Here is a 14,631-nt window from a genome sequence, read left to right as displayed (position 1 = left end):
TTTGTGCGCTCGGCGCAGCGCCAAAGGGGCGCAAGCGCCGGCAAAATCAGCCCAGCGCACGGCCAGCGTACCCAACACTAACTATAGGGTACGCTGATTGCATGCGGCGTCATGCGATCAGAGGAGGAGCTGACCGGAGGAGGCGGGGGCGGAGCTTAGCAGCAGCCCTGAGCTGCGCCTCCGAACACTAGTCTGAGACTAGCCTAACACATTGTGATCTGTCATGTACATCGCCTTTCCTGCTGCTGTCTCTGTCACATAATCAATAGAAGGGGGTGCAGAGAAGACACAGCCAGGAGCATTGTATTGGTAAATCTATTTCAGCAGCACTACCAGCTATGTAGCAGAAGTGCGCAGTCTGTACACCAGCAAAATGGTAACTAATGTCTGAAATTACCTCCGGCTCCTCCTGTGTTCCTCTTTAATGCTTTACACTGAAGCACAGCTTGTTAAAGGTGTCCGAGATAAAACAAAAAAAGAGTCCTCATAGGCTCACAGTCTTCTAAAGTAGCAAACACAGCTGTTCCTCATCCTCCACAGATGCAGCACTGCCTCTCCCATGCTGCTCCTGACCTCTGCAGCCAAACTCTGGTACCGGCGACGCAGCTGATTTAGAAGGCACAAGCAGCTGAGCCAAGTGATTGGCTGCAGTGGTCACTTGAACTGTAATCATGATATCACCACTACAGCCCATCAACAAATACCAGGACCTCAGCAGAGAGGCAGCACTGGCCTTGGGGGAGAGTAACAGCTGTGCTTGTTATTTTAGACAACTATGATATTACGATGAAATAATAAAGTATTCCAGACGACCCCTTTAAGTGCTTGTGGACCACCAAATGACTTACAACTTGGGAACAGTCAGCATGTTACTCTGCAATGACGTTTTACAACAGCACTGCAGAATCATTATGCAGGAGCTGGGAGCCGTCTGCCAGGGACGTCTAAGCTCCCCCATACAGAAGGCAGGGATGATTTATTACGGTCCCTGCCTTCCTGATTTCTGTATACAGGGAAGCTAAAACATGGCTTCTCCACCCGTCCCAGTGATCATATGATTGTCCTGAGGGAAACGGAGCTGCTGGGTTTTACGAGACAGAACAGCCCAGCAGTGCGGGCAAGAGGCTGAACTTACTACTAATATGCCAAAACCAGTTATAGGGGAAATTGGTAGTACGCAAAAAATGTATTAAAATGTGGGGAATCGATGTAAAGAAAAATAAAGGTCAGCATCAGTCCAAATCACTGTTTTTTTATAAAAAAAAACAAACCACATCCAATACATTAAAAAAAACACTTTAGAGGGAAATGCAATTTAAAATGTAAAAAATAGCGTAAAAAAACAAACGTGTATTTCCTTATTTTTGCTTTAACAAGGATCTACAACTGTTATAAGCAGCGAAGTACTAACTCATTATTGTGAGAGCTAAGACTATGAGGGCACTGCTCATACACTGAGGGGAAAGACACAACATACAGTCATGAGAAAACTAAGTACACCCTTTTTGAACTCTGTTGTTTTACATAATTTTCATTTTTTTTTTTACATTTGGACATGGTAAAAAAAAATACACATTTGGTCCTAAGAAAGTCTTAAGATGAGGTAAGTACAAGCTGGGGGGGGAAGACATGGACCTAGACTGCAGCGTAGGGGGAAGAAATGGACCTAGACTGCAGCGTAGGGGGAAGACATGGACCTAGACTGCAGCGTAGGGGGAAGACATGGACCTAGACTGCAGCGTAGGGGGAAGACATGGACCTAGACTGCAGCGTAGGGTGAAGACATGGACCTAGACTGCAGCGTAGGGGGAAGACATGGACGTAGACTGCAGTGTAGGGTGAAGACATGGACCTAGACTGCAGTGTAGGGGGAAGACATGGACGTAGACTGCAGTGTAGGGGGAAGACATGGACGTAGACTGCAGCGTAGGGGGAAGACATGGACCTAGACTGCAGCGTAGGGGGAAGACATGGACCTAGACTGCAGCGTAGGGTGAAGACATGGACCTAGACTGCAGTGTAGGGGGAAGACATGGACGTAGACTGCAGCGTAGGGGGAAGACATGGACGTAGACTGCATCATAGGGGGAAGACATGGACCTAGACTGCAGCGTAGGGGGAAGACATGGACCTAGACTGCAGCGTAGGGGGAAGACATGGACCTAGACTGCAGCGTAGGGTGAAGACATGGACCTAGACTGCAGGGTAGGGGGAAGACATGGACCTAGACTGCAGCGTAGGGGGAAGACATGGACGTAGACTGCAGTGTAGGGTGAAGACATGGACGTAGACTGCAGCGTAGGGGGAAGACATGGACGTAGACTGCATCATAGGGGGAAGACATGGACGTAGACTGCAGTGTAGGGTGAAGACATGGACCTAGACTGCAGCGTAGGGGGAAGACATGGACCTAGACTGCAGCGTAGGGTGAAGACATGGACCTAGACTGCAGCGTAGGGGGAAGACATGGACCTAGACTGCAGTGTAGGGTGAAGACATGGACCTAGACTGCAGTGTAGGGGGAAGACATGGACGTAGACTGCAGCGTAGGGGGAAGACATGGACCTAGACTGCAGCGTAGGGTGAAGACATGGACGTAGACTGCAGTGTAGGGTGAAGACATGGACCTAGACTGCAGTGTAGGGGGAAGACATGGACGTAGACTGCAGTGTAGGGGGAAGACATGGACGTAGACTGCAGCGTAGGGGGAAGACATGGACCTAGACTGCAGCGTAGGGGGAAGACATGGACCTAGACTGCAGCGTAGGGTGAAGACATGGACCTAGACTGCAGCGTAGGGGGAAGACATGGACGTAGACTGCAGCGTAGGGGGAAGACATGGACCTAGACTGCAGCTTAGGGGGAAGACATGGACCTAGACTGCAGCGTAGGGGGAAGACATGGACCTAGACTGCAGCGTAGGGGGAAGACATGGACCTAGACTGCAGCGTAGGGTGAAGACATGGACCTAGACTGCAGCGTAGGGTGAAGACATGGACCTAGACTGCAGCGTAGGGGGAAGACATGGACCTAGACTGCAGCGTAGGGGGAAGACATGGACCTAGACTGCAGCGTAGGGGGAAGACATGGACCTAGACTGCAGCGTAGGGGGAAGACATGGACCTAGACTGCAGCGTAGGGGGAAGACATGGACCTAGACTGCAGCGTAGGGGAAGACATGGACCTAGACTGCAGCATAGCCTTTGCGTCTGTTCAGATATTATTTCATTGATGAGAAATAAATCCTCCGTGTTTAAGTTTCTTCCATATAGAAAATTGTGCTTTCCTGATATTTTCCATTAAGAGCAAAGTATGTAAAGGTTTTCACTGTATAAATGCCTAAAAGTGAAGACCCTTTAGTGCAGCGTCTTGGCGTGATTAAAGGGGTGTTCTTAGACTTAAAAATTAAAAAATGGGCCATTGGTATTTAATTAGTGGTGATCCCACCCCTGAGAGACCCTGACTGTCAGCAGAGTTAGAGGTGCCCTCGTCATTGAGGCGCAGATCCATCTGGCTGTACCTTTTATCCCTTCATTCGGGTCATTGATGGGGCATTCAAGCTGTGAATGTGTAACGTTCAAGCATCAGTCTGACATCGGGTACATGCATCGATTTCGGCGGGACTGGCCGACTATCTCATGTTTATTGGGTCCTTCCGCCTCTCTCCCCCCAGGATCACATGTTTGCATTGTAACACATCTGACCCATTTGTTCTATAGGCAGATAGGCCGCCTCCAGAGGTGGTTGACAGAGGCTTTCTCCCCCTCCCTCTCTGCTCATCCAGGACATATGGATGCTCAGCTGAGTTGGGCATACATGTGTATGGGGAGTCAGGAGGAATAGAGGCCTACACATTCATGACGTATGACTACTGTTTAGTAGGGGTGCCGGCAGGTAAGAGGAGGACGACCGCAAGGCTTTGGTCTTTAGGAGGAGGATCGTGGTGCTCTGGCTCGACTACTCATGTGGCCGCTGGGACCTCTACATCATAGCTGTATCTGGTGCATGTGAATGTGCCCAAATACCTCCCTCCCCCATATCCTTACATTACTAGTCCATATGTGAGTGAGGAGAAATCCCTGGACGTGCTGCGTCATGTTCTGCCGTGAACCTTGCTGTAGTCGCTGCTAATCCCACCCTGGCTTCATGCTTCGTTATCAGCACAGACCCTCCGGGACCTAATGTAATTGCCATATATCTTGGGATGACCTCTGGCCTACAAGTCAGCGTGCATGTTATCGTGGCGCACAGAAAAAAATGTGACGTCTGCAGTAGGGGGTCTATAAAAACGGCATGCTGTACCCCGCTGTGTTTCGATGTGATAACACTTTGCCTATCTGTCCGCAGCTTCATAGGCAGTGATGGGAATACTCTCTGATCCCGGCCTGTGCAGCTGGATGTTGGCTCTGTATTACAGTCTACTTCCACTAAGGGTTAATCTAGCACCTACCGTGCCGTAAAGGACCGTACTAAGAAGGGAGGATATCCAGGGTTGCAGGTGGAGCTGTGGTTATAAGATTGACTTCCTATATTCTGATTGTCTATTGCAGAATATCCCAGAAGAAATTTTGAAGAATCTTGTGACAGAACTGAAACAGCCCAGAATCATTCCCAGGAGGATGGACGAATACTCGCCGGAGGAAATCGAAGCTTTCCCTAAACTCTGGATCCCGTATGTATCATCTCTTTAGGAAGACATTGGGGGATTCATCAAGATTGGTGTCGTATAATGCCATAAATTCATTAGGAGGCGCACACCTCTCCATTAACTTGGTGCAACTCCCTGTGCAGCGGCACTATAACTACCTGTCCGTGCAGAGGTCCCAGTACAGCGAGTGCTGGAGAGCGCTCATGTACCACTGCAGACCCTTCATCCTCAGGACTGGCACAGATCATAAAGTAATGGTAAATCCTTACAATTTGTCATAACTTTATATCTTTGCCCTTTTTTAAGACGACTAAATCAGCTGGTGCAGATTGCCTGTAATTGCAGACTGGTATGTATTGATTTAGGCAGGGCCCTTTATGTCTCGGAGCTGTGGTGAGGGGTTTTGTACTGACTCATTACAGACCATCTCCGAGGTGTTTAATGTTCCTGAAAAGCTGCGTCTGAAAAGTGTCCCGACATGCGGCGGTGCTCAGGGATCACATTGTGAGGATAATCCAGTGTAAGAAACGCACTTTGTTCCTTTCCGAGACTATTGTCCGGGATGCCCGGTCTCAGACGTCACCTGCTTCAGATCTCTTTATATTCCTGCATTGATCCCGCTCTTTTTACTTCTGAGCCGCCCGCTCTTGAGGTTAAAGCATAAATGCTCCGAGCAGAATGTCCTCTATAGAAATGAATTTCAGCCCCTTTTTTATGCTCCTGAAAGTCCATGTAGTACGGATGGTGAAATGATGAAAGAATGCTTTGATGTGAGATGGAAGTGACGGACGCTGGGGTTACGCCTCCCTTCGTCTCGTCGCACCATAGTCGAGTCAAGACCATTGTCAGCCCCTTTAATAGACTATTAGTCAAGCTTCAGCTTCAGGCGGCACATTCAGACTCATTAGCGTGACGCGGGAAGACGCGAGGTGGTCGGAAGCCTGATTTGGGGTATAATTTATAGACTGAATGTGTCTCCTGATCAGTAGATTGTGTCAAACTTTGATTTTATAGAAATAGCATGGAAAATATTGTACTTCCATTGCCACACGAAGCCTCTGATATTGAGCTGTTCTGCCTTCCTTCGGGACAGTTATCTTGATTAGCCACCTTTTTAGTAATTAGGATGTACACAGTCAAACTTTGCCTTTCCAACAACTGTCAGAGGCTTGTGAATTATCCTGTGTATACGCTCCATGTCTGCTCTCCATCAGATAACCCGCTTCAGTTACCTATTCACAGCGGAGGGTGCAGGCAGTGATCCAAGGCCCCCCAGCCTTTGATCTGCATAGCTATATCTCCATTAATGACAGTGCTTAAACACCTTTAATCATTTTGTGTATTCCGATTGTTTGCAGATCTGTGTCTCCAAGGTAACAGACTACAAACAAACCCTGTGTTGTCTGATCCTATCATATACTGGCACTGACTCTATAAAATCAAGTAAAAAATATATATTTGGTCCTCCTAACCTTAAAAGAAATCTATCAGTGAGTTTTTGCTGTGGAATCTGAGAGCAGCATGATATAGGGGCTGAGATCCTGATTTCAGTGATGTCTCACTTACTAGGCTGCTTGGTGCAGTGTTGATAGAGTCCTTCTTTTCTCTACTGTAGATGTAGCAGAGTTCAGAAAGCTGAGCTGTATTTAACCCTGCCCACACCCCTGATTGGCAGCTTCTTGTGTACACTGTATATTTTCAGCAATCCGTTTTGGGGGCATGGTTATCCAGATTAGCTGGTCTGACTGGAATGTGGCACCTAGTTTTGCAGCGCTAATCTCCTGCTGATAAAACACTTGTATTGAAACTGCAGCACACAGCCAAGTAAGTGACACATGGCTGGAATCAGGGTCTCTGTCCCTACATTATGCTGCTCTCAGATTAATCAAAATAGTGTCCACCAATCTATAAGAAGGGCCTCAGATGGCCTGAAGTAATTACCTCATAATAGTAAATAGGTGTTCATGAAACATATGACATCAAAAAAGGGATAAAAATTATCCAAAAGACACCACTTTACAAAGAGATAATTAATAGAAAACATCAATTTTTATTAGAGATATAAACATACAAATATAAAGATAGCATGAACCGTGTGTACCACGAGACATGTATGAGGTATGGAAAAAAAATAGGGAATCAAGTCCATACATATAGTGGAGCAGACGAAAATCCAGGCTGCAACACAGTTAAATGATCATAGTAAGGTTCCACCAGGTCAGAGACCGAAAAAAAATGACCAAATGGAACAGTAATTCCTAAATTCCTCTTACCCATGTTGCTTTAGGCCTCTGTCTGTGATACCACTGAACGCCCCGACGCGCGTTTTGTGGGTGTGCTATATCAAGGGGAGTGTGTCTGCCCATCCCTAAGGGCACCCAGATATACACTCAGAGTTGTTTGTGAAAGGCGAATCAGGTCACAGCACATGTCAACACCGCCTCTCCATCACAGCTGCGTTGTGTTAGGGCACTCCATTCCGGCCAGTGTGTGGAGGAAAACCATCATGATGTCATAAACACTCGCCGGAACTTGTAAGAGGCCGTCATACTATGTGCAATAGAATCACCATTTTTTAGAAGTTCCATGTATGTGGCCATTTTATAGAAGTCACATACCTGCTGCCCATAATACCATTTTATAAGTGTAGATATGTCATAATCTTACAAAATGGGATAACATAATCATTGATAATTTACTTACACCTACCACATTATAACACGGCTAAAAAATGGTGACTCCACTGCACACATGCACTGGGTGCACTGGCTTTTCCTGTCAGTGCATAGTACGATGGCTTCTCACAGTTTTTGGCAAGTGATTATGACGTCATGGGTGGTATTTTAGGTAGTTTCTGTGCGACTTCACCAAAATGGCTCCATACATGGAACTTCTAAAAAATGGTGATTCTATTGCGCATGCGCACTTGCACTTCCTGCCGGCGCATAGTATGACTGCCTCTTACAAGTTCCAGCGAGTGTTTTATGACGTCATGGATGGTTTTCCGGAATGGAGTGCCCTAACACAATGCAGCTGTGATGGAGAGACGGTGTTGACATCTGCTGCGATTTGATTCGCCTTTCACAAACTCTGAGTGGTATATATGGGTGCCCTTAGGGATGGGCAGACACACTCCCCTTGAGAAAGCACACCTGCAAAACGCGCGTCGGGGCGTTCAGTGATATCACAGACAGAGGCCTACAGCAACATGGGTAAGATCAGTTGATGAATTACTGTTCCATTTGGTCAGGGTTTTTTTTTTTTTTTGTCTCTGACCTGGTGGAACCTTACTATGATCATTTAACTGTGTTGCAGCCTGAATTTTGGTCTATTGCACTACATGTATGAAGTTGATTCCTTATTTTTTTCCATGCCTCATACATGTCTCGTGGTACACACAGTTCATGCTATCTTTATATTTGTATGTTTATATCTCTAATAAAGATTAATGTTTTTTATTAATTATCTCTTTGTGAAGTGGTGTCTTTTGGATAATTTTTATCTTTTTTTATGTCATATGCTCTCAGATTAAATAGTAAAAAGTAAATCTTTAAAATGTTTTTTTTTTTTCACATTGCATTTCCCGAATGACGACCAGTAGATCGGTGGGTCCGTGTCAAACCGATTGCTCAAAAGGAGCGAGGATATTTTTACAGTCACTTCAATGCAAAAAAAAAAATAAATAAAGTAATGGCCCAAATTTTAGTGATTATTGAGAGGCTAACTGCACAGACATAGGATGAAACGTCCATATGGCAGCGCTCCAGACTGTCTGCCCTATATAATTCCCGGATGTAAACCTAGCGCGCGCTGCCACTTTCTGGGCGGGAGCACTTTTCATGTCCTCTTTGTAGGCTTTCTTAGATTCTGTGGCTTCTGTGCATAATTCATTATGTGTCAGTGAATGAGACCCGCTAGTAACCCCAATCATAGAAGAAATATGACATGTGAAGAGACTGTTCGGGGATGACGTGTGAAGAGACTGTCCCGGAAGAGCAGGGAAATCAGATGACAGGCGATTACCCGTCATTTGTCTCGGAAAGCCCTCATTATGTCATTTCCACACTCTGAGGTTTCCCTAAGTGATTTCACAGCAGTAAATTATAGAGGACGATGCTCCGGTGTGTCTGAGTACCGGCTGCGTCTGTCATCTGCTGCCCAAAACCTTTGACGGTTCCCTCCATCCCCTGTACCATACCTAAATGTCTGCAGGGTGACGACACCGAACCAGATATAGAAGCTGAAATGGTGATTATGATGTGTGATCGGACCCGGCAGTATACAGCAGGCCACAGCGGGATGTACAGTGCCGTATACCCACGTAGCCCCTAAACTAAACTTTCCATATAGAAGTCCCCGTGCTTACGGTTATATTACAACCTCTGAGTTGTAAGGAACACCTAAACGGCAGTCGTAGACTTCTATGGGGCCATTCTGTAACTCCACTTGTCTCCAGCTTTATATGGAAACATGCCAAGCCCGAGGGAGTGTGCGAAAAATAGTGTGTATTACGGGGCAACATGCCAAGCCCAAGGGACCCTGCGAAACAGGATGTATTACGGGGGTAACATGCCAAGCCCCAGGGAGTGTGCGAAACAGAGGGTGTATTACGGGGGCAAAATGCTGAGCCCCAGGGTGTGCAAAACGGAGTGTGTTATGGGGGCAACTTGCGGAGCCCCAGGGAGTGCGAAACGGATAGTGTATTACGGGTGCAACATGCGGAGCCCCAGGGAGGGTGTATTATGGGGGGGCAACATGCGGAGCCCCAGGGAGTGTGTGAAACGGAGGATGTATTACGGAGGCAACATGCGGAGCCCCAGGATATGTGCAAAACAAAGCATGTATTATGGTGGCAACATGCCAACCCCCAGGAGAGTGTGCAAAAAAGAGGATGTATTACAGGGGCAACATGCGGAGTCCCAGGGAGGTGTGCGAAACGGAGGGTGTATTACGGGGGCAACATGCGGAGCCCCAGGGAGTGTGCGAAACGGAGGATGTATTACGGTGACAACATGCGGAGCCCCAGGAGAGTGTGCGAAACGGAGGATGTATTACTGGAGGCAATGTGCCACGACTCTGTCCTGTCTTCCGTACAAGTTCTGAAAGAAGTTATCCAGTGACACTTGCCTCCGATGCCATTGACGTTACGGTCGATATGTGTGCACGATTGGCGGGCCTCATTCATTGCCACATAATGGGTTATGTATAGAAGAAACCCTATAAAGGAGGGCATAAAAGCTCCACTCTCTAATGTAGAAGTGAGTGACAAGCCCTTTAAGAAGGTTTCCCTATTTTATCAAGTGATGACTTACAGTAGGACAGATCACCTAGTGATCGAGTAGGATCCAATCTTTTGAACTCCTGGTAATGAATGCCGCCCCCTGTGCTCCCATCTAAGATTACTGTGCACAGCGGCCATCCGGCTGTGCAGGAATGATCGCCGCCACCCTGAAACAGTGGGTGACCGGGGGGCTGCTATGCAGAGGAAATACGTTCTGTGGGTGGCCTTGAGCTTATTATAAAGTGTTGGTATATCCTAGTAATACGCCATCACTTCACACAATGGGAAAAGTTTGTTCTTTATGCCCTCTCCATCCCAATTGTCAAACATCCCCGCTCTATCATTAGGGTTATGTTCACACTGAGATTTTGCCATTTTTTTAGAAGTTCCAAAGCTCCAAATCCTTCCCAAAAATGTCTCAAAAACTTGGAGTCTCCACCCCAAAAACTTACCAAAAAGGACTCCGCGTGCACATACCCTTAGCTGGAAAACAAATGTATGGTAATCAGGGCAAGAAAAAATGTGTAGTGCATACAGGTGAGGGGTCCTCCATCCATCAGCCAAGGCGCAGACCTGCTGTAAAGGGGGGCGCCTGCTGTGGATCATTCAAAACGTGGTGGTCCATTGGTTGGGTACCATGTAATGCCAGACTTCTCCAGCCCCCCCAGGTGAGGTCTGTAGTCTAAACCACTCCAATGTGAGTGGTTTAAACGCATGAAAATTGGCACAAAAACTGCAGCGGTCTTTTAAATCCCACGTGTGAACACACCCTGATGCAGTTTTTGAACTTTGCTATGATTCCATATGGCAATCGATATTTTTGTATACTTTTTTTTTTTGTGGTGGAAATTGTCAAAGTGGAATTTTGGGGGGATAATTTTCTACTTATTTTCATGAAATTGTAAGTAATTATCCATTCGTTGATTTTTTTTTTTTTTTTTTAATTATATATTCTTTTATATTTTACGCAGTTTTTGTTTTTCTTAAGCAGTGGTTACTCTATTATGATAAATGTTTTCCTGTTTATTATTATTATTTTTTTTTTTTTTTTTATTTTTTTTTACTCCTGAAGGGCGAGGTTCCGTGTCCTGACAAATCCTTTCAGCGGGCCCTTTGATCCTCAGCTTTGTAACTTTTCCTCGCCTAGTTCCAGCGTCACGAGTTCCACTCACCGTGACCGGCCGGTGTTTTCAGTGACGGTGTGACGGATGCTCCCAGCTTGTCCTGTGACTGTAACATAACAAGTCGTCTTTCAGGACGGTGATGATAATGGTTGATGTGTCTGGTCTTGTCTCCATGCCCTGTTGAGCGAGGGAGCCCACCAAGATGGCTTCTAGCTCCTCCATCGTACTGTCCGCATGCTCTTCTATAAAGACTTACGAAGAGACGCCATCTATCCCCCCCCCCAATAAAACATCATGGTGGGTATCCTCTGTTTAGGACCCCTCAATTATCCAAAAAGGACTGCTTTCTAGACACCCATCAATCTGCTGCAGCCTCTTCAGTGATTTTTACCAGCGTTCCTGACACTTACTAGTGGTTGTGTTGGGTATTACAGTGTAGTCCCATACGTTTCATCCAAACTGATTGTAATGGCCCCTTCAAGCAGTTGGTCCACAAGTGTGGCAAGAGTCAGCCCCCTACTGGGGTAATATTGGCACCGTATCGGAAGGATAGACTATCAGTGTTGTGAAACCCCTTTAAAGGGGTTGTCCATGCTTGGGTGAGAGCTGTCAGGACTCTCCAGGAGCAGGCCGACGCATGACTGCAAATATGGGATTTATAAACTTGCAGTCACATGCTGACTAGACGTGTTTAACCTCTCAATATAAGTGAATTGTGGGCGGCCGGGTACATCTAGTCTGAATGTGACCGGAAGTATGCAAATAATGGATATCAAACATTTAATATTGTTCTATCTACTGCCTAACACGGTACAAAGATATATTTTTCCTCTTTTCCTCATTCACTTTGCATTGCGTTAATTTATACAAAATAAATTATTTACACTTTTATTTTTTAAAGTATTCTTACACTGAAGCATTTTTCCACATCTCTTTAAAGCTTTTGCACAGTACGGTGTGTATAAACCTTTAGGCTGGCTCATATCTTTCATCCATACTAATGGGGCTTTCTAATTGTGCATTTGGTGCAGGCTCAGGAGCTGAGCCAGCAGATGTCGGCCATCATCAGGCTCTAATAGTAGTGAATGGAGCTGAGCGCCGCCAGCTGTTAACCCTGCATGTCATGACAGCTGGGGGGTCGTTCACAGGAGACCGCAATATATTGTACAAGCGATCGGATAATCGCAGGTTCAAGTCCCTTAATAAGAATACAAAATCTAGTAAATGTATATAAAAAAAAAAAAAAATTGCAAAATATAAAGAAATGTAAAAATTCACATCACCTTTCTTTTCTCCCCAATTAAAAATAAATTGAACATTTATCGCCGTATTCGTAAAATATAAAATGAAATAACCCAATCAGAGAAGAAAAAACAAAGAAATAAAAAATCTAATCCCCCACTGTAATTGCTGTTTTTCGGTTACCGCAACCCCGCCCAGGCAATGTGATAAGAAGTAATAAAAATGTCGCGTCTGCACCAAAACGGATTTAATAAAACATCAGCTCGCGGTGCTAAAGAAAACAAGACGGTTCCATCAACGGAGAAAGAAAAATGGCGACCCAAGCAAAATCTTTACACTGCATACAAAACAATTGTAGAAGGGTGTTGTTGGTTTTTGTTTTTGGCGTTTTCCCCCATTTTTCAGTACAGTGTGGTAAAATGAATGAGGTCATTAAAAAACACCAAAAAAAGCCCTAATACGGCTATGCTAGTGGAAAAATAGCAAAGTCATGGCTCCTGCGGAAAGGGGAGGGGAAAAAAAAGAGAAAAAATTAAAATTAGCCTGATGAAGAAGGGGATTTAGAATGTATTTATTTCAGTGGAGCTGAGCTGCATTACCACAAGACAGTCATGCTGTTGGGGGGGCGCTGTTTTTGGAAGGCTTGTACTAGTTTTGTTGTTTTTAGTCTGTCGTCATCTCGTCTGACCCCACTGTGCGGAGTTCACCACGGACATGACGGGTCGCACTTTCCCTCTTGCCTCCATGTTTGCCGTCGACGCCGGTGACTGTAGGGTCTGCTGTCATCACCTCTGATTAGATTGGTTGTTTGAACAGCTTTTAGTATTCATCAGTCGTCTGGGGGGACCTGCAGCCCTGCGGGGGTCATGGGGCATCGATTATAGTCAGGAGATGTCATGTTCTGGCAGTAATGACTATATAGTAGAACTAAGGCGAAGACTGACACATGGAGCAGAAGTGGAAAGAAGGCGATGCCTGGGACAGCTGCCATTATTGGTGGTCACCCAGTATTATAAAGGGGGGCATCTGCTCACAATGCATAGGGTAACTTCCGTCAGATCTGTGCCATTTTTGACTGGGAGGGAAGGGGCTTGAATTATGTAAAGGGGGGAAGCTCCTGCTGCAGTCAGTCAAGTTCTAGCTAGAGAAATGGCAGGGAGGAGGTGAGTCGTGGTTGATCCCCCTGTAACAAATATAGATTTCTTTTAATGGTAATATAACAAACTATAGAATCAATGGAGAAGAGAAGATTAAAGAGGATCTGTCAGCAGGTTTTAGATTCCAGGTATATGTCCCTTATTAGGTCATGTTATAGTTTCAATACAATCAGTGTTTTATCAGCAGGAGATTATCACTACTGGACTAGGTCACAAGTGCAGGCTGGTCAGGCTAATCTGTGTAACCCCCACCCCCAACACAGATTGGCAGCTTCCTGTGTACACGCTGCCAATCGGTGGTGTGGGCGGGGTTATACACAGCTCAGCATTCCGAGCTTTGCGACATCTACTGCAGAAAAAACAGGGATTCTATCAAAACCGCAACAAGCAGCCCAGTAAGTGACACGTCGCTGGAATCGTGGTCTCTGCTCCTACATCATCCTGCTGTCAGATTTCAGAAAACTGTTTACAGATGCCTTTTAAGCCAGGAAGTTTTGGTGCATTTTCTATGTTTAGGTCTCCTATAAAATAAAAAAAAATTGAAGGTTTGAAGGTTGGAAATACTAGAGCAAACCAGCCTGTACTTCATAGAACATCACTGGTATCTAATTCCTACTTTGGAGAGAGGAGATAAGCGGCTGCACAATTGTCTGTTTTGCCATAGCTGCTGCCCCACTCACACCACATATTTCTTCCCTCTATTTTATGGTTATTTACCCATATTAAAAATACAATTTATTTCATGATTTCTTTTTCTGTTGCAGATCCCCTGACTTCCTGCCCAAATAAGCCTGTGGCAAGAGAATATCAAGACGGATATCATCACCGGAGTTATGTTGATTTTCTATGTTTATATGGACTTTTTGGTTGGCAATAAATCCCTTTCCCATATTAAAAAAGGTTTCTGTAGTGATGGCATTCATGGGTAATTTCAGCCCCCCCCCCCCCAAGACACTAATAGGCCAGATCAATAGTGGCTTATGGAGCATTGAGCATCTTTTGAACCTTAAAAGGTTTTGTTCTACAGTTCGGCCCTACTTTTTGGTCATCTGACCTCTGCACTGCCCCCTTTGTTGGACTTTTGGACCCTTTCAAGAACTATGACCTGGGTTTCATTGTAGAGTCTCCATACATTGTGTACGGTATGTATCATCTCATCTGGTATCTGATCATTTCAGA

General features: G+C 45.6%; 1 protein-coding gene across 1 annotated transcript in view; it reads left to right on the top strand.

Moving 5' to 3' along the window:
* Positions 1-14,351, top strand: part of MRPL13 (mitochondrial ribosomal protein L13) — a 57,727-nt gene extending 43,376 nt beyond the window's left edge. The window contains exons 6-7 of the mRNA XM_073590274.1: positions 4,551-4,672; positions 14,217-14,351. Of these exons, the coding sequence (XP_073446375.1) occupies positions 4,551-4,672; positions 14,217-14,241 (147 nt within the window). The 3' untranslated portion in view covers positions 14,242-14,351. The remainder of the gene's footprint in view (positions 1-4,550; positions 4,673-14,216) is intronic.
* Positions 14,352-14,631: the final 280 nt, after the last annotated feature.

This window comes from Dendrobates tinctorius, unplaced genomic scaffold, assembly GCF_039654945.1.
Source record: "Dendrobates tinctorius isolate UK_male_01 unplaced genomic scaffold, ASM3965494v1 ptg000116l, whole genome shotgun sequence".
In the NCBI taxonomy this organism is placed as follows: domain Eukaryota; kingdom Metazoa; phylum Chordata; class Amphibia; order Anura; family Dendrobatidae; genus Dendrobates; species Dendrobates tinctorius.
This window is presented reverse-complemented; position numbering and strand designations above follow the sequence as displayed.